An 18,011-nucleotide genomic window follows, 5' to 3' on the forward strand; every position below is an offset into this window, starting at 1 on the left:
ATTCCGGGACTCGGTCGCGATGCGCCAGCCTGGCACATTCTCCGGGATTTAACTGAAGGCAGCACCGTCAATCCCTTCCCCTCGCCCCTAACCCCCTCAGGCCAGCCCAGGGGCATAAAGCCCAGCTCTCTCTACCCAAGATGCTCGCCGAACCTAACAGTCCGAGGCCAGCGTTCTGATCGCCACAGAAGATTTTTTTTTCCCTTGCATGGAGCTAGCCGTTTAAACAGAAAAACAGGGGTAAAAAAGAAAATATACCCACCCCCAAACGTGCCTCCCCAGCGCCGCAGGGAGCCAACAGACAAGCTGGAGTTTAACAAACAGCAATACTCTTCGCACTCCTGAAAAGCAGGGCTGGACGCTCTCCGTGGTGCTGAAACGCTTCGCGGCTGCCTCTGTCCGTGGTACCCAGAGACCCCTCTTTCCAATTTCCCCTGGGGCTCTTCCTCCGCGCCCCGGTTTTCCACCTCCTCTTAGCATCTGGATTATTTTTTCAATAGCACTCGCTGGTTTTGTAAGTGCCAATTTGAAACATTTTTGCCCCCATAACTCGTGGACTACAAAGCACAAGGACCTGAAAAATGTACAGCTTCAATACTCTTCGACTCTACCTTTGGGAGACCATTGTATTCTTCAGGTATGCAATTTTCTACTGACCACATCGCTGTAATGGAAACGGGGGAAAGGAGCACTGAGGCTGACTCTGTCCGTGATCCCCTCATTTGTGGGGGAGGGGGCTGTTGTATACCGCTGCAATCGGGTCTTTCCATTCCCCGCTCCCCCACCCCACCCCGCCCGCAGGGTGTCTGGCTTGTGCGTGGAGGTCTGAGACAGTCGCTGCTCTGGCAGCTGTTTGCGTTTTTTGTGATTTGTCTGTCCTTCCACCTGCTATACTCCCACCCCATCACTGGCCCCCAGCCCCTCTGCATATTGGCTCTCACTGGGCTGAGGACTTTAAGGGGAAGCTTCAGGAGTTACTCAGTTTAATTAGGACTGCATTCTCTCTAACCGCAGTGCCGAAAACCTCAGCTCTCCCGTCTGGGAGCCAAGTGACAACTAGCGGTGAGGGGGAAGGTTGCATTAGAACTTGCTGGACACAGAACATTTTATTTTTTTCTCCTTTTTTGTTGTTGTTTTCTTTTTCTGCGGGGGGGGGGGGGTTAGTGCTGAGGTTTAGTGCTTGGAAACAATAGTATTATCACCTCTGATTGTAAAGCCTTGAACTTGGGTGCAGAGTGGATCTACTTAGGAACAGATCCTGGGAAACATTTCCCTTTTGAAACTTTGACTCCCTCCTCTCACCCACTCACCTTTTCAAACTCTACTTTGTTATCTGCAGATCCTGAACCGTTGGACAATTCTTGTTTGTTTTGTTTGATTTATGTCTGTCCCTCAGTCTGGAGCTGAGTTCCCTCACCCGTTATCTCCCAGGTTAATATTTTCTGCCTACAGGCTTAACATTCTATGTTAGTACAAGTGAAAAGTGAAAAATCACCTCTTCAGGAAGCATTGAAATAGATAGTCCTTTTGTAAGTCGGTGAATCAGCCATCATCAGAGGTGGTTATGATAAATTCCATTTATATGAATTGAAAAAAAATTTTTCTTCTTCCATGACCCACAGGAATCATTAATCTTCCTCATTTTAGATACCTGCCTCTCATGTTTTACCATGGCATTGTATTAACAGCCATTTGAAAAACCCACTCTAGGTTATTTTTAAAAATAAGTAATCACCAAATATTATCCTCTCCCATCATAAACCAGCAACTAATTCTTGGTTTTCCTTTTAACATTGTAGAGAATTCTACATATGAATCGTTGGTTTGACTAACCTGTCGATTGGTTTATTAAATGAATGACACCTCCCCCAGACCCCAGATTGTAAGGGTTTATATATGAACCACTCTTCATACCTTTCTCTTGAGATAAAGAAAAGACCCCCTCCGTTCCTGAGATACCCAATGCTAAAGCTTCTAATCTCCAGTTCAAATAATTATTTGATAGGCCATAGTCCTGCCCGCAGCTCAGAATTCAAATAGTCAGGGAGTCAGATAGAATCAAAAAAGTGCAACAATCCAGGGCCTTGTGAATTGTAGTGAAATGTAGCTACTTTATGGGGGAAAGGGCAAGAAGTATCCTCTTAACAGTATCAAATCCTTTCTCCTCTACATACATATAGAACTGTAAAATCCTGTGGAGGTGGGGTACTTGGTAACATTTGTATGCAAATTGGTTCTCTGTTTGGCTTACTGAGACAGAACTGAACCAGAAAGATTAAAGAGCAAATTAATAGGACCAAGCACATCACCCCCCATACACACACCCGATTGCTTTTATCCTCATGTTTGATTTTCTTCTCCCTGACATTGTCTTTCACAAAAGGGAGACACAGTTTAAAAGGTTTGCATTGTAATCATTTTGGTAACACTATGAATCCACCATGCTAATTCTTTAAGTAAACTGGTGGTGGCCCGTTAGGAAGCCTCACTCTACATCTTCTTCCCCTACGTGTGTCAAGACATATCTAAACTACAAATGTGTATGGGATTCTGTGTTTATAAAGAAAGAAGAGTCATAACTCTGGAGAGCTGGGAAGAGATTGGTACTGTTGCACTTTCAAGATACAGGAATGGCTACATCATCTGAGGAGTAAATGTTGTTTCAGAAATGTTCTGAAACATAAAATAATAAAACTAGAAATTGAACTAGGGAAATACCCTCAGAAATTTTTCAGAGAGATGGGGGGGTCAAAAGGAGGGAAAGTATTGTCTTTGTGTAATTGGCACTTTCATTTCTAACTCTCTCATTTTTTAAATTTTAGGTGAAAATGCAGAAGCATTAAAATCTGGGGACTCAATAGAATTGTATGTGGGGGTAAATGGAGAGGGGCAGCTCCCTAGCAGGTTCCATGTGAATAACCCTTTCTCCCCCAAGGGACAGGCAGGCACTCATGTTGGAAGGAGCCGGTCCAATCATCTCAGGCACCCAGGTACTCCTTAGATTAAAGGATGCCAGCTGCTCACCTTGTTGGGGAAATCTGGGGGCTAGAAAAAGGAAAGGCCATCAATAATAGAAGTACCGCTGCATCAGTACCTAACCAGCAAAATGGCAACAATGACGGTACCACAAAACAACAAGCCGGAGTGAGCCAGAAATCTCAGATGGTGCCAACAGAGAGAACAAATTGAGACTTAGACAGAGCTGAGGGGAAAGAGACATAGGGTTCTGGGAGGCACACAGCATTGCAGTGCTCCTCAACTGTGACCCCATAAGGAAAATGAGGTGATTTGGCTGAAGTTCCTGCTCTGGTATTTTAAAAGCCTATGGTTCTAAAATTCCATGAGTGACATTCTAGGATTCAATAACCTAAATTTTGTCTCTTTATTTTCAGTTGGAGATGGGGCTTTATATCCAGACTGGTAAAAAATAATAGATATGAGTTTTTTTATGGTAGAAGCACATTCCTTTCAAACATGCTTTTCAAGCCAAAGGGAACTTGCTTTGATTCCCAGAGCCTTTACAGTGCCTTATGGCTAGAAGGGCCCAGGAAGACCCCCAAATATCTTATCTTCTGAGTAATTCAGATAGACTCATAACATATAACGTGTTTCTCAGTCTCAGCCCTATTGACATTTTGAACCAGATCGTCTTTGTTAGGACGGCTGTCCTGTGCATGTTCAGCAGTACTGTGGCCCAGTGGCAACCCTCCACCCCGAGTCATGACAACCCAAAATATCTCCAGACCCTGCCAAAAATCCTGCAGTAGGGGTTGGGGTGCAAAAATTATCTGCAGTTGACAACCACCACTATAAAATGACCAAATATTTAATCTGCTCTTTTGATATACTAATTACAATGAAGAAAAAAGTCTAGTTTCCTTAAGAAAATGCTCAAGAAAAACACAAAGCACCCCCAATGAAGTAAAAAGGGACCCAGCTCATGCCTGCAAAGGGAATAAAGGTTGAGGAGATATACCAAGTCTAATCCATGGCTGGTTTCACCAGAAGATGATCAGCTTCTCTTTATGTGCCGCTTCCACCTGCCAGCCCAGTAGATGCTTCCTCGCACAGGGTTTTGTGCTGAATATGGCACACATTTACTAAGAAAGGTCACTAAAACCTTGAAGGAAAGATGTTTCTATTCACACTCAGGTCAAAAGAAACATGGCAAATAGACTGCTTCATATTGTCGTGAAAAGCCAGGTGAATGAGTTTTCCTTTGAGGTGACCCCTCTGGCTTCTCAGCCTCCAAGCTGCCCAAGGGGGCGCGGATGACCACCTCAATCTTTTCCTCCCGGTAGCATAAATGTATTTCCCCTCAAATTTTTCCTGCTGCATTGTGAGCACTGCAGAGTGTTTAGGAGCCTCTAAAATGGACCAAGGATTCTTTTCCTAAGGAAAGAAGTTACCTGGGCAAGTTTGCACAGGGGCCAATCAAAACGTTGGTCTACCCTCTTCTGGGAGCTTAGGAAGCTTGAGTAGGAGAAAAGAAAGCATCGTGTTTTTTTATTCCCAAGGACCCTAGGCTGGTAAACAGAGTTATGAATGGGCATGTAACTTCTGCATATTCGCAAAACTGGTGATGACCTATCAGGGGATATTTAGAATATTTATTCTTTTTTTTTAAAGATTTTATTTATTTATTTGATAGACAGAGATTACAAATAGGCAGAGAGGCAGGCAGAGAGAGAGAGGAGGAAGCAGGCTCCCTGCCGAGCAGAGAGCCCGATGTGGGGCTCCATCCCAGGACCCTGGGATCATGACCTGAGCCGAAGGCAGAGGCTTTAACCCACTGAGCCACCCAGGCGCCCCTAGAATATTTAGTCTTGAGGCCAACTTGTTATGAAAGAGATTGCAAACATGTGGTGCAGTGGAGGGAGCAGCTGGGCTGTGATGTGAAAAGTCCCCGTTCTGAAGTCAGCGCAGCCCCCGTCCTGCAGCATGGCTTTGACAAGACTCTTTGCGTCATGGGGACTCATCGTGCTCACCCATCAATTCAAATGACTGATTCCAACACCTCTAAGTTCCCTCCCCCCTGGGATAAGGTCTTCAGAGGCCCCTACCTACAAGGGCTCGAAATGAATCTGCTTCAGGGCCGACCCTGCTCCCTTCCGTCAGCGCGCATCTATTTATTATGTGGCTGTGTCCGGTCCCAAACCAGGCACTCTGCGGAGGGGACACAGCTAAAAGATGCCAGAGTCCCTGTCCTTGCAGAAAACGGAGACACTGCCCCCTGTAAAGCTACACTAAAAACCTTTTTCCTTCTTCAGGGGGCCCGCAGAGCTCCTCTCCAGACAGCCTGTGTACGCGTCTTGCGACAGCATCACATTTACGTGGGCGTCATTAACTTCATTTCCTTCATCAGCTGGCAGAAGCCAGAATGATGTTTGAGATGGATGGCGTTGTCTCCCTCCTGGCCATCTTGATGCTGTTCTGCAGGTTTTCTGCTGCTTTAGGCAAAGAGGCCTTGGCCCAAAGGGCAGGAGACCCGGGATCCAGAATTTCGCTAGTCCCATGACCTTGAGAGGGTTATGTGACTTCTCTGGCCCTCAGTTTCCCCAGCTGTAAAATGAAGGGACTCAACAAATCACTCTCTCTAAAATCACTTTTAACCGTGCCAGTTAAAGATTATCTTCTTCCAATCTCCTCCATGATAGAATAGTTTTGGTTACAAATACTGCTGCGTATTTCAATCATTCTAAGAAATAGCAACATTGCATTATATTCAGGCTCAAAAATTTGAAAGAACTGAGGACCTCTTTAAGCAACTTCACTCTGGCGGGTTATCCCACCCTAGATAGTGATACCCTAGATTACTGACAAATCACATAAATATGTCTGTTTCCCCAGGAAGCACTTTGGATGATGAGAAAACACGGTGCTTGATCACGATCCCCATAGAGCTGAGCAGTAGCATGAGAAAGAGACCCAAAGTTGCTATACTTACACCAGGGATTCTGTTTGGGTTTCTTCCTTCCCCCATAAAAGCTATGTTTTTAAAATTTTGTTTGCCAAATCCCATTCATCATTAACTTATTTTCCCCATCTTTGTTATTCAGAGGTATACATAACTGCCAGAAATACTGAATGTTACAGTATAAGCGACGTCATCACACTGAGTTGACCTAAAAGAAAACAGAAGTAAAGACACGTGATGCTTTTTAGTGAGTCCATAGAGCTTTGTCAGAAGTAAATATGCAATTTGTTAGAGTCTCTGAAATGTTTAAGATGGATTCTGAATCTTCATTACTATTTCATGAACCCCTTAGATATCCAGGGACCCCCATTTAGGAAACATTAAATTTGATTTATTCTATATGGCTCCAAGAGAAGAACTAGAGCAAATTGATAGATAATTATTTTAATGTACACACACACATTCTAGTTCAATTAATTTGGAACTTTCTAGCAGACCTGCCAAGTGTTGCAATGGGCTGCCTCAGTGGTAGTAAGGGTCCCTGTCACTGGAGGTAGGAAGCCAGAGAAATCCACCTCCCAGGAAGGCTGTAGAAGAAATTCAAGCTGCTTTTGTGGGTTGAGATTTATAATTTACTGCATTAAAGTAAATGAATGCAGGTCAGAGACAAATCTTCACGATACTTCTATTCCCTCCTTTCCTGACTCCCAAATGACCATCCCATCCTTGTAAGCACTCTGGGTCATGCCAAAACACACTTTCATTCCTCCCTTTTCCTTCTTTAAAATGGATTGGTGACGGATAAAATGGGCAATGAACATGAGCATTGTGCACGTGCGCGTGCACACACATGTGCAACAAAGGATTATGAAAAGGAGATCACCTGGTTATGCAAGAGGCTGGTATTATGAAATGAGAAGGACCTCGAAATAAGAAAATGTCAGAGCCAGCCAAAAAGGCCACTTCGAAAGTGCACTGGTCTCCAGACAAGTCCATAGACATGGACAGTGTTCACAGGACCAGTGGCCGATATGGCTGGAGGCCTCTTAGCCCTGAACCCCTGCTGTCCCTCCTGAACCAACCCCCGCTAAGCCTAACACACATCTGAAAACACCATGGGGCCAGCCAGCAAATTCATGCAGAAAGCACACTGGAAGGGAACAATGGCCTGAGATGCTGAGGAGAGGGGCTTAGCCCAGCGTCTCTGCTTTGTAACTCAAGCCCTGATGAGAGGTGCTGAGGCCCCAAAGCTTTTGAAACTCCTTATAAAGGATCCCTTTGTGGTTTTCTGAAGTTGATATTGTCCGAGTCTCCTGAGGCTAATTCAGTGCAATTAGATTACCACTCTCTGCCTTTGGATTCGGCTGTTTCTCAGTATCCATTGCTAAATGAGTTTACCATCTTAACAGGGAGCCGCTGACAGTCATTAATCGCAGCCATGAAATGCTCAGCGTTCTCTCTCTTGCCTTGCACATTGGGCAACCCACAGGCACCTAGGGAATAAGCCTCTGCTCCCTTCCGGGAGATTTCCCACCCGTTCACCCCCAGAGAATCACACATTCCTTCAGAGTGTTTTAAGTATCAACAGAATCGCGGAGACTTATGCAGTTCTGTAATTCAGCAGCTCTCAAATCTAGCTGTAAGGGGTTTGCCACCGTACTAGACTACTGAATAAGAATCTCTCAGGAGGGGGATCCAGAAGCCTGTACTGTTAGCCAGAGTCTCTAAATCAGTGCTTTTCAAACTTCAGTGTGTATGAATCACCTGAGAATCTCACTGATGCTGATTCAGACTCAGGAGGTCTGGGGCGGAGCCAGAGAGGCTGCGCTTCTAACAGCCCCAGGGGATGCTGATGCTTCCTTGGACCAAAGGTTTGGGTAGTAGGGCTCTAAGTGACTCTGCCTGGGGACCCCTGACACAGATTAAACCCTTTGATTCTGCAGATGAGGAAAGGATAAATGACTTCCTTAAGGTTATAGAGTGAATGGCAGAGCTCCCCAGGTCCTGCACAATTCTGTTCACCCCCAAACTGATTTGCCTGCATGGCATCTCTAAGGGTGGTGTGCCTGCGACTCTGCCACTGCCTTTTCTTCCTTTGGCACTCTCATACGCTGTCCTCCCTCATAAGTACATACACACACCTCAAGAAGTCTTCCTCAGAAAGCTATCCCCATTCCCAAACTGGTGGTCTGGGCCCCGGAGTTCTAGCAAAGCTGGGAACTCTGACCATATGAAGTTGGGTAAGGAGAATGGGCACCTGAGGAATGGGCTATGAATCCCAGCCCTGTGGGGCCCAGGGACACAGTGGTGAGAGTCTATCGGGACCGATGGAGGAGACAGATCATAGATCACGGTGTTCAGAAGGAGGAAATCTGTGGTTTATCGCTCCAAGGATGACCTCACTGACAGTCCCCCTGTGCACATCGCACTCTCAGCTCCACATAACTGGGGTCCCGTTTCGGACTCCCAGATGGTCAGAGAGTCTTGCCCCCTGCTCCCATCTGTCTGATCTTGGGACCACATCCTTCCTTCTTCTTTACTCCCTTCAACCTATTATCCTTTCCGCAAAGCACATTATTATCTTAGACATCAAATAAAGTAACCGCTATGATCTTTGGCCTTGGAGAGCTGCATGTTTATTGCCGTATGCTCAGTTCTGCAACACTGCCTGGCTCGGGGCGGGGAATGCAGCATGGCTGCAGCATCCCTGGCGGCCAGGCAGACTTGCCGCACTCCCTTCCACGAGCGCTTGACACCTGATCGAGTGTTTCACACTCACGATCCCATATGAGCTTCCCAGTCTCCTTAAAAAATAGATATAAGACAGTGGTTCCTATCCCCATTTTAGAGTTGAGAAAACTGAGGTTTGGGGAAGTGACTTGCCTAAGACTATACATACATACCACACACACACACACACACACACACACACACACACACACACACACATTCCTAAAGCTGGAGGTCCGGTGAGCTGATGCACTTCTCAGGCTAAGAGTGCCCCCTCCCCGCATTCCAGTGGGCCTCAGTGGGAGGATGGAAAGAAGCCTATGAGAGAAGATCTGGGAATTCTCCATCAGGTCTTTGGTCTAACAGCCATATTTTTCTGATTCCTAGCCAGATAGGTATTCCTTTCTCTGTTCTTGATCATTTTTAGTTATACAATATAATGCATATATTCCTTTTTTAAAAATCTTATACTAGACTCCAGCCTAAAAATCCCCTTTGATAGGATCTCCAGGTCCATCCCAGCTTTTGTGTCTTTAAGGGGTATTGTACTTGATAGTTCTTATTCATCTACGTATGTGTGTGTGTATATGGAAACATATGGCGTGTGTTAACTATTGGAGTATACACATAATATCATTTTGAGGAATCTGTCTTGGAAGATTTACCCATGGAGGCACAGAGCTTCACCTCATTCTTTTAACTATCACAGAGCATTTCATGTTCCGTATATCCCATCGTTTTCCAGCCATCCCCCTACTGAGGGGCGTTTATACTTCCTTCTAAATCTTCCACTGACATCGGTGTGGCAACAGTCACAGTGCACCTATATCTTTGTGAACACGGGTGACGTTTTTCCAGGTGGATAACAAGAGCAAGAAATGGAATTGCTGGGGCATGGAGTATGTGCATCTTTTATGCTAATAGATGCCGCAGGCTAATGTTCCTTTCTCCCCGAAGCTTCCCTTCTTCCTGCCTCATGATGCTCCTCTCAACCTGGGCCGCAACAATGCACTAAGAATAGTTGTTACTATTTATTGAGCATTTATCAAATGTCAGGTCCTGTGCCTCATTTCATAACCCCACAAAAATCCTTGGACATAAATACTATTCTATTCCCATTTACAGGTGATAAAACTGAGGCATAAAGAAGTTATGTCATTTGCCCAAGGTAAGACAACTAGTAAGAGGCAAAGTTGGGACTCAAAACCAGGCTGACTCCGGAGAACATTCTTTTAATTACACTGATATTGTTACTCCAAGAAAGAACCAGGGAGGAGGAGAGAAGAGACCGAAGTGGATGAGGAAGACAGAGGTAGAAAGGAGATTAATTTCCCTCTCTAGATAACCAAGGGCTAATCTCTTTTGGATGGTTCTAGATCATCAGAAAGTTAATATACATCGGTAAATAGATGTGAGTTTTCGATCTCCACCCTTCACAGAGGAGGGGAATGGCACTGCCTCCCGCCCCCATCACAGACAGATATGGTCAGGGCTCGAAGGGCAGACCGGTCACTACAGTACCTTTCCTCTTCATCTCACCTGAAAAGTGCTTGATTCAAAGAGCTGTTGAAGGTTCTGGAGGACAATTCCTGCTTGGGCTGAGAGGCCAGAAAGAAAGGCAGCATAATATGTAGCCCATTAAAAAAAAAAAAAAAATTTTTTTTTTTTTTTAAGAGAGAGGGTGTGTGTATGAGCAGGGACAGGGAGGAGTAGAGGGAGAGAGAGAATCTTAAGCAGGCTCCACGCTCAGCACGGAGCCCGGTGAGGGGCTCCATCTCACAACCCCGAGATCGTGACCTGAGCCAAAATCAAGAATTAGATACTTAACTGACTGAGCCATCCAGGTGCTCCTAAAAAATTTTAATTGCCAGTCCTTAGTCCTCACACCGAAGCGTCACATCCTAACCCACAAACACACGAGACTGAGAATACGGTTTCCCTTTGTCTCCCAAAGGCAGGCCAGCTCCAGCATTGGTGGGCTTGCCACGGGTTCCAGATCTGCCACTCCCGAAGCATGGCCAAAGGGTTTCTCAGAACATCTCTAATCCGAGAAACCACACCCAGGTCTGCCAAGGGTGGCAGGAGCAGAATGGGGACAGGGAGCAAGGACCGGGCCAGCTCTCCTACATAATCACGAGCGGCACTCCCCACCTGGCCTGAGGGAAGCCCGAACAATGATGTCTCAGACTCCTGTTTTCAATAGCTCTCTGAGCGACACCAGAGACCTCTCCAAGTGTTTCCATAGCAGGCCTGCTGCTACTAGAACAACAACTACAATACAAAGAAAGTCTCCCAATATCAACTCTGGAAACAAACTTGCTGGTTTGTTTACGTTGTTAGCATTACAGTTTAGCTATAAAATATTTAAACCACATAGGGAAATGGGATTCAAACTAAAATCAACAGAAATCTTACCCCATGGGGCAAATCACTTAACAGCTTGATATTCAGCCTTCCAGACGATTTTAATAACGTAATGACAAAAATATGAGTGCTTACTATGTGCCTCACATCTTTCTACAAGCTGTGTATTAAGATACGTAAGCTTCAGAACAATCCTATAGAGCATCGTCCATACCATTGTAGAGATGAGGTTACAGATGAGGAATTGGAGAGGGTAAGTCATTTTCCTCGGGTTACCCACCTTGGAAACAGCAGGGCTGGACTGAAATACAAGCAGTCTGGCTTCAGAGAGCCTTGAACTGCTGGGCTACGCAAGCGAGCTGTTTCTGTTTTAGAGATGGGATTATACAAAACACCATGTTGTGCAACTCCTTTTTTCACTCAGCAATACGCTGTCAGTGTGCGTGCAGATTTATCTCACCAGTCTGCTTTCGTGGTGCCCTTCGCTGAGCGTTCCAGGTTTCAGCAGGACAAAGCTCCATTTGCCACCACACAGCCCCCGCCTCCATGTCCAGCTCTTTCCTTCACACAAACCAAATTCCAGCCTAAACTGAACTTCTCATTGGTCTCTGTAGTAGGCGCATTATTCTCACCCCTGTACTGTTCTCACACTGTTCCCTACCTCTCCATAAACCCAGAAAAAACCCTCCCCTTCATTTCTGGCCGGAAAGGCAGAAACAAGCTCTGGATTCAAGCTCGTTGACTTTGAATCCTGCCTCAGTCACGTCCTTGCTGTACGATCTTGGCAGTTCACTCATCTTAAAAACCAAAGATAAGCGCTTCACCAATAAATCAACGGAGGGACTTTTCATGCACTTTTTCCTCACAGAGCATAAGCCCTTAATGAACCGCAATTTCTTTTCCATTCTCTGAGATCCTATCCCTGCCTCAGGGTCCAGCTCTAGCCTCACTTCCTCTGCGAGGCAGCCCCTGGACGTCCCCATCTCCCACCTGGCCATAGACTCTCCTTCCTAAATCCCCTTGGAGGTATAGGCATGACTCTCGGCACTCAGGTCACTCACGGAGGCCTTATGTGCATCTGGGTGCCCTACTTCCTGTCCTACTGGACTGTAAGCCCTCCAAGGCCAGGAACGTGATGAACCTTGTGGGACATGTGGAAGGGGAACAAGAAGATTAAGACATACCCCCTGGCGCTTCCCAGAGTTTTCAACTTGTTCTACTTCTTCCTCATACAGAACATCGTCCCTGTGACCATGTGTATTAGGTACTCAGGACCTATTAAGTTGAACTACTTGGTCCCCACAGCCGGCTCCCCCATCATCTTCTTATTGGCTCTGCAGAAGCCCACGACCAGAAGGCTTCCAACCAGCCAACCCCAAAACACTGCTGTGTCTCACTGTGACCCTTTTCTGCTCCAAGACATGAGTCACAGTGAGAGTCAGCTGGACAGGGCAGCTCAGCCCTGGGTCAGTAACCAGCGAGGTGAGCTACTCAGGTTCATCCTTGCCGTCTGGCTGAGCATGTTCAAACTCTGGGCCTCTCGACGCACCTGCGCCATCACAGATAAAGCTCCTTCCCACCACAACCCAGGTCTAAAGAGAGGCACCTTCCGGAGAGCAAGACAATCTTCCTACAGTGGTTTTTAATTGGGCAGAAAGCACGAACTTCATTAGAGATCATTTTCTTGGTGTGACCTAAAACATTTAGCAGAAAAGAGAAACTCCTGACAGGGGCCAAGAAAAGACGGCATCATCTCTAGAGAGAAGGGTCTTAGAGGACTTTGTTGACTATCCCTTGGAATATAAAAAGCCATGCTTCCTGGAAAAGAGGGTGACAAGTTTCAATCAAAGGTGTAACCCCCACCCTGCCTCAAGATTGTACATCCTGAAAATGAGAACAGGATTTTCCTCCCCCTGTAATTCCTGTTCTGACTTTGTAACTGAGTCTCGGTTCTTCCATCCCTATAAGAAGACTGGACTGTGTAAAGACTATAGGTCTTTCCAGCTGTCATTGCATAATTCTTGAATTAAGTTGGCTCATAGAAGACCCAGCAGTTAAAAACTCTGATGAATCAGTCAGATATATTCCAGAATCCAGGTTATACCACTTAATTGACACCTGTAGGTCTAGGACAAAGACTGTTCTTAAGATTCCTAAGCCTCAGTTTTCCTCATCTGTAAAATGGCAATCATTAGTATCCACTCCCCTACCCCCAAAAAAATCACCCTAAGTTTTCAATAGGAGAAGGTGTACAGAGTGTTAGGTATACACGTGGCACAAAGAAATTGTGCAAAGCAGGAAAACCATGAGGACTACTATTAAAAGGGGATATGTGCGGAACATTTTGGGAGCATCAAGAAGAGTCTGTTTAACTCTGACCGGAGGTGGGGAGACAGCACAAATTTGAAGGAGCCAGGACACTTCAACTGGGCCACAAAGAATGACTAATTCACCCAGTGGCAATCAGTGCCAAGAGAGAATGTTGCAAACAGAGGGGGAAGGCCTGCAGAACAGGCAAGGTGGAGGATGGGGAGGTCAAGGACACTGGAAGGGCCAGCCATCCACTGTCACCCAGGCTCAGCCTAGTCCTGCTCTGTCCTGTTCCCTCCCAATGGGCCTTTTACCAACTGGAAGCCCACCTGAGAGTGGACAATTTGCTCACTACCCCCAAAATATTTATTGAATTCCTACTATAAGGCAGTCATTGTTCTAAGTTCTGGGGACAGACACAGTGATGAACAGAACAGATGTAGTCCCTGCTCTCATACAGCTTAACTTCTAAAGGGGTCTACAAATAAACAACTTGGGAAACTATGTATTTTCAGGTCATGGACACCACTACAAACCCAGGAAATCTGATGATGGGACAGATACTGGTCCATTGGAGCCCACCCCAGGCTGCCTACCCTTGCACATGCACACATCATCTCCTTTAAGACTTATATCATGGAGTGGGGGAGCCCTGGGTGGCTCAGATGTTTAAGCATCCGACTCTTTGATTTCAGCTCAGGTCATGATCTCAGGGTCATGAGATCGAGCTCTGCATTGAGCTCTGCACTCAGTGGAGATTCTCTCCCTCCCTCTTCCTCTGCCCCTCGCCCAACCTATGCTTGCTCGCTCTGTCTAAAATAAATAAATAAAATCTTACCAAAAAAAGACTTATCGTAGGGAGATGGGCCAGTGAGGAAAGTCCCTTTCTTTTTACTGATGAGGAAACTGAAATCCTGAGAGGAGAAATGATTCATCCAAAATCTCATGGCCAAGAAGTGCCATAGGCAGGTGACCTCATTCCATGCAGAAAAGTAAAAAATATCCAGGACAAAAGATTAAAATGGAGGGGGAATGTGGAGAGCGAGTAGCAAAACAGGATGTACAGTAAAATCTCATTTCTATTTTTTTAATGTTTTATTGTTTTTCTATGGGGAAAAAGAAGTCTAGAGAAATGGACCCAAAACTGCTTATAGTTGTTTTATCTCTTAAGAATGAGACTATGGGGGACTTTTATTTCCTACATTAAATATTTTGGTAATGCTTGAATGTTTCACAATATATATTACTTTTGAAAGCTGAAAAAATAGATTTTTTTCAAAAGAGGGTGTCAGAGAACATGGGAACCCAATCAAATGTGGAGCGCACCTAAATAAAAGAACATGCACCAGCTAGGGAAAAGAGACATTTGGGGTGGTCTGAACCAGTGCCCCATTGATTGGTTTCTCCAAGTAAAAATGAGCATAGAGGCTAAGACTTTATGGTGTGTTTGGAGGAATTTTCTGAGCAAATGGAAGTTGCTCTCCCCACTGAAGTCACTGTGCTAGACGTGAGATGTCATTGGAAAGCGGAAGGCTAGAGTTAGGTTATGTATACTTGGGTTTTTAGAACAAGTGATGGATGTATTTTCATTAGGGTAAAGGAAGCCCTACACAATCCTTTTTGTAATTTCATAAAATCTTGGTCATTAAAAAAAAGTTAGAGATGGAAAGAATCATCTGACCCAATCCTTTCAATTCCCAGGGGGAACAGAGACCAGAGGGAAAGGGATTTGTCGAAAGTCAGCAGTGAATTAACGCTCAGCCCAGACAAGGACTGAGGACTCTAGGTCTCTTATCACCATGACAGTTTTCCCTTAAACCTAAAGATTGTTCCTCTGGTAGTGGGCAAGACAAATTTCAATGGTACAGAATAATTTTCTTTTATTTCACTTATCATGAATTTTATTTTACTGGGTACTGGAATTTACCCATTTCATTTTAATACTAGTAATCTCTGTTAAGCTAAAAAATCAAATTAAGGGTAAATTAAGTAATAGTATATGAACTGGGCAAAATTTGTCATACGCTATATAGGCAATTTGGGTTTGAAGAATGCTGTACTCTACCATCCCATCTTAGACACTGCCATTGGATTGAACGGAAAATACCAGAAGGACTTGTGAAACTCAGTTTTGAGCAAAGCCTAACTGTACCTCTAAGTCTCAAATGGCTTCTCAATGTGAGTCATGGACATGGGCTGCTCTATGAACTCAAATAGTTGGACGAAAAATGGTACATTTGGGTAAAAAGTAGGCGCATTCACAAATAGAGCACAGTGGAGACAAGGTCACCAACAAGTATCTATTGAAACTATATTCGTAGTTTTCTGTTCCCTTCTCATGTTAAAACATCTGTGACTCCCAATCCTTTTCCTATGAACAGAAATTCCTCTAAATAATATTTATAATATTATCAGATAACTTGTATTTAAAATCTACTATATGCCAGAAACTTTTCTGAAAGTTCCATATGCTTAACCATTTGGTCTTTAAAGCAACTCAATGAAATACATCCTAGTATCATCCCCATTTTGTGGATGATGCCTGCTTGTGCCAAAGGTGTCCATCTGGGACACCTTCAGGCCAATCCAGTTCAAAGTCTTCATAGACAGAAAGACGTGCACAAACCTCACATCCAGAGATGTGTTGGGGCAGAGTGGAGGGAGTAGAGTCTCTGAGGAAGAAAATGGAGAGACTCACCCCAAATCACAGCCCTTCCTAGTGAGGAAAGCAGGTGGAGAGGACTTGACGATACATTTCCTTCAGTTCTGGCACCCAAAGTCCTGATTTCCTTTCCATCTGTCACCATGGATTCATGAAGAGACAAAAGAAAATAAGAAATAATATGGGGCAAGACATAAAGGGTGGGGGGGAGACAAGATGAGGGGTAGACAAAAGGGGAGATAAGCAGAGTAATCAAGAAGGAAGTGTCTCCTCTGGGTTCAGCCAAGACCATTCTGTGTGAGTCTCCCTCCCTCTCAGGACCACAGTATTCTCCTGTGTAAAATGGGTGGGTGGACTGGACTAGCTGACTTTTAAGGTCTCTCTCAGCTCCGTCATTCTAGGATTCAGAAACAACTGAAGGAGAAGGGGAGAGAGGTACAGGATTCAGAAACAACAGAAGGAGAAGGGGAGAGAGGGGAGAGAGGTAGAGGCAAATGCTAAGGAGGAAGGACGAACCGAACCGGGGAAGAAACCAGAGGAGAAAGAAAAGAGGTATTTCCCAAATCAGCTGGAGTCTGCCTTCTTGTTGAAAGAGGAGAATGGAGTCTCTTACCAAGAATTACAGCAATAAAAGCTTTACCCTTGGGCAGTCAGCTCCATGCCTCCCCCTAGTGGGGGCCATAGCTGAGTGTGGTGGGGGCCAGGACTGATGTCTGAGGAACAGGGGCCTGAAACAGCCCTGGGAGGCTGGCAGGGAATGCCTGGTTCTCCCTGGCTAGGAAGGAGGGCAGCCCCTCCTCCTCCGGGCCTGATGACAGACAACGATGATTAGCATATTCCCAGGTCTGAGTGATGTCCTGGGAAAACTAGAGGCCATGCCCAAGGGAGCTAGAGCCGCAACATTATCCGACTGTGCCTGCAAGGATGTCATCCTGGGAGCCACCCGAAAGAGACAAGCCCAGGCCTGCAAAAGATCTTCCAAGGTCATCTTTTCCAACCTCCTGCCTTTAAGCATCCCTTCCCTAATAGTCCTGTGCAAGGGAGTTAGCACAAGTGACACTCAGTCCTGTTCTCCAGTTTTCAGAGTTGTCTGAGCCGTCCCAGGCCTTGAGACAAAGACAGTACCTCGGACTGATGGAGTACGCCCTTAATGTACAGGACACAGTGCTGGGCACACAGTGGGCTCTCTGATAATTGATCAGTAGGTGAAATGGCTCTCCTCTCTCTCCCAATAATGTCTACTCTGTTGTTTAACATTTCCATCTAAACATTCTTCCTTTTGTTTATTCCACTACCCCTATTTCAAAGTCCAACCTGTCATTTCCCTGAGAGGACAGAGCCTGGCAGATACAGGCCTCTGTACAAGTGAGGGAGAATACCCATTCTGCAGGTGATGTCCCCGAATCCAATCTTGACCCTGGGGAAGACGACAATAGACTGTGGCACTATGTAAATGAGAACTACAGGTGCAAAAGAAAAGACCAGAGATAATTGTTCACTTAACATACAATGAGCAACTTTTGTATGCCAGGTTCTTGGCTAGGAAATTGATCTGAATTTTTTATTCTTCCCAACAATCCTAAAATTAGAATCAAGCATTCATAGCTTACAGAAGAAGAAACTGAGGCTCAGAAATGTTAACTAACTCTCAAGGTCATCGAGTAAGTAGTAAGATCACAGTTCTAGTCCACTCTCGGCTGACTCATCCTTACAGCACATCGATCAGGATTCCGCCTAATCCGTGAACACTTCCGGCAACAAGAAACATGCCACCTCCTGTTGATGCCCCTTCCATTACTGGGGAACCCTCCTGGTCAATCCGTTCTTTCCTCCCAAGTATCAGGCAGCCCCTCCCCCCACCCCCCACAACCCTCTTAAAGTCCCCTCTGCCTTCCCTGGTCGCCTGGCACAAATCATTGGGCTGGAAAAGGTACCTCAGCTATGGAATCAGAAAAATCTGTTTCTAGTCCCACCTACCACCTACCAGCCATGTCACTTTCAACCAAGGCGTTTTTGCCATCTTCTACC

At 45.4% G+C, this 18,011-nt stretch overlaps 1 protein-coding gene across 2 annotated transcripts in view; it reads left to right on the forward strand.

Annotated features, from left to right (window-relative positions):
* The first annotated feature begins 581 nt into the window (after positions 1 to 581).
* Positions 582 to 18,011, forward strand: part of LOC111141152 (glycine receptor alpha 1) — an 82,031-nt gene continuing 64,601 nt past the window's right edge. For both annotated transcript variants that reach the window (XM_022493512.1, XM_022493513.1), the window contains exon 1: positions 582 to 637. In XM_022493512.1, the coding sequence (XP_022349220.1) occupies positions 582 to 637 (56 nt within the window). The remainder of the gene's footprint in view (positions 638 to 18,011) is intronic.

This window comes from Enhydra lutris, unplaced genomic scaffold, assembly GCF_002288905.1.
Source record: "Enhydra lutris kenyoni isolate GAN:26980312 unplaced genomic scaffold, ASM228890v2 scaffoldscaffold5, whole genome shotgun sequence".
Lineage (NCBI taxonomy): Eukaryota > Metazoa > Chordata > Mammalia > Carnivora > Mustelidae > Enhydra > Enhydra lutris.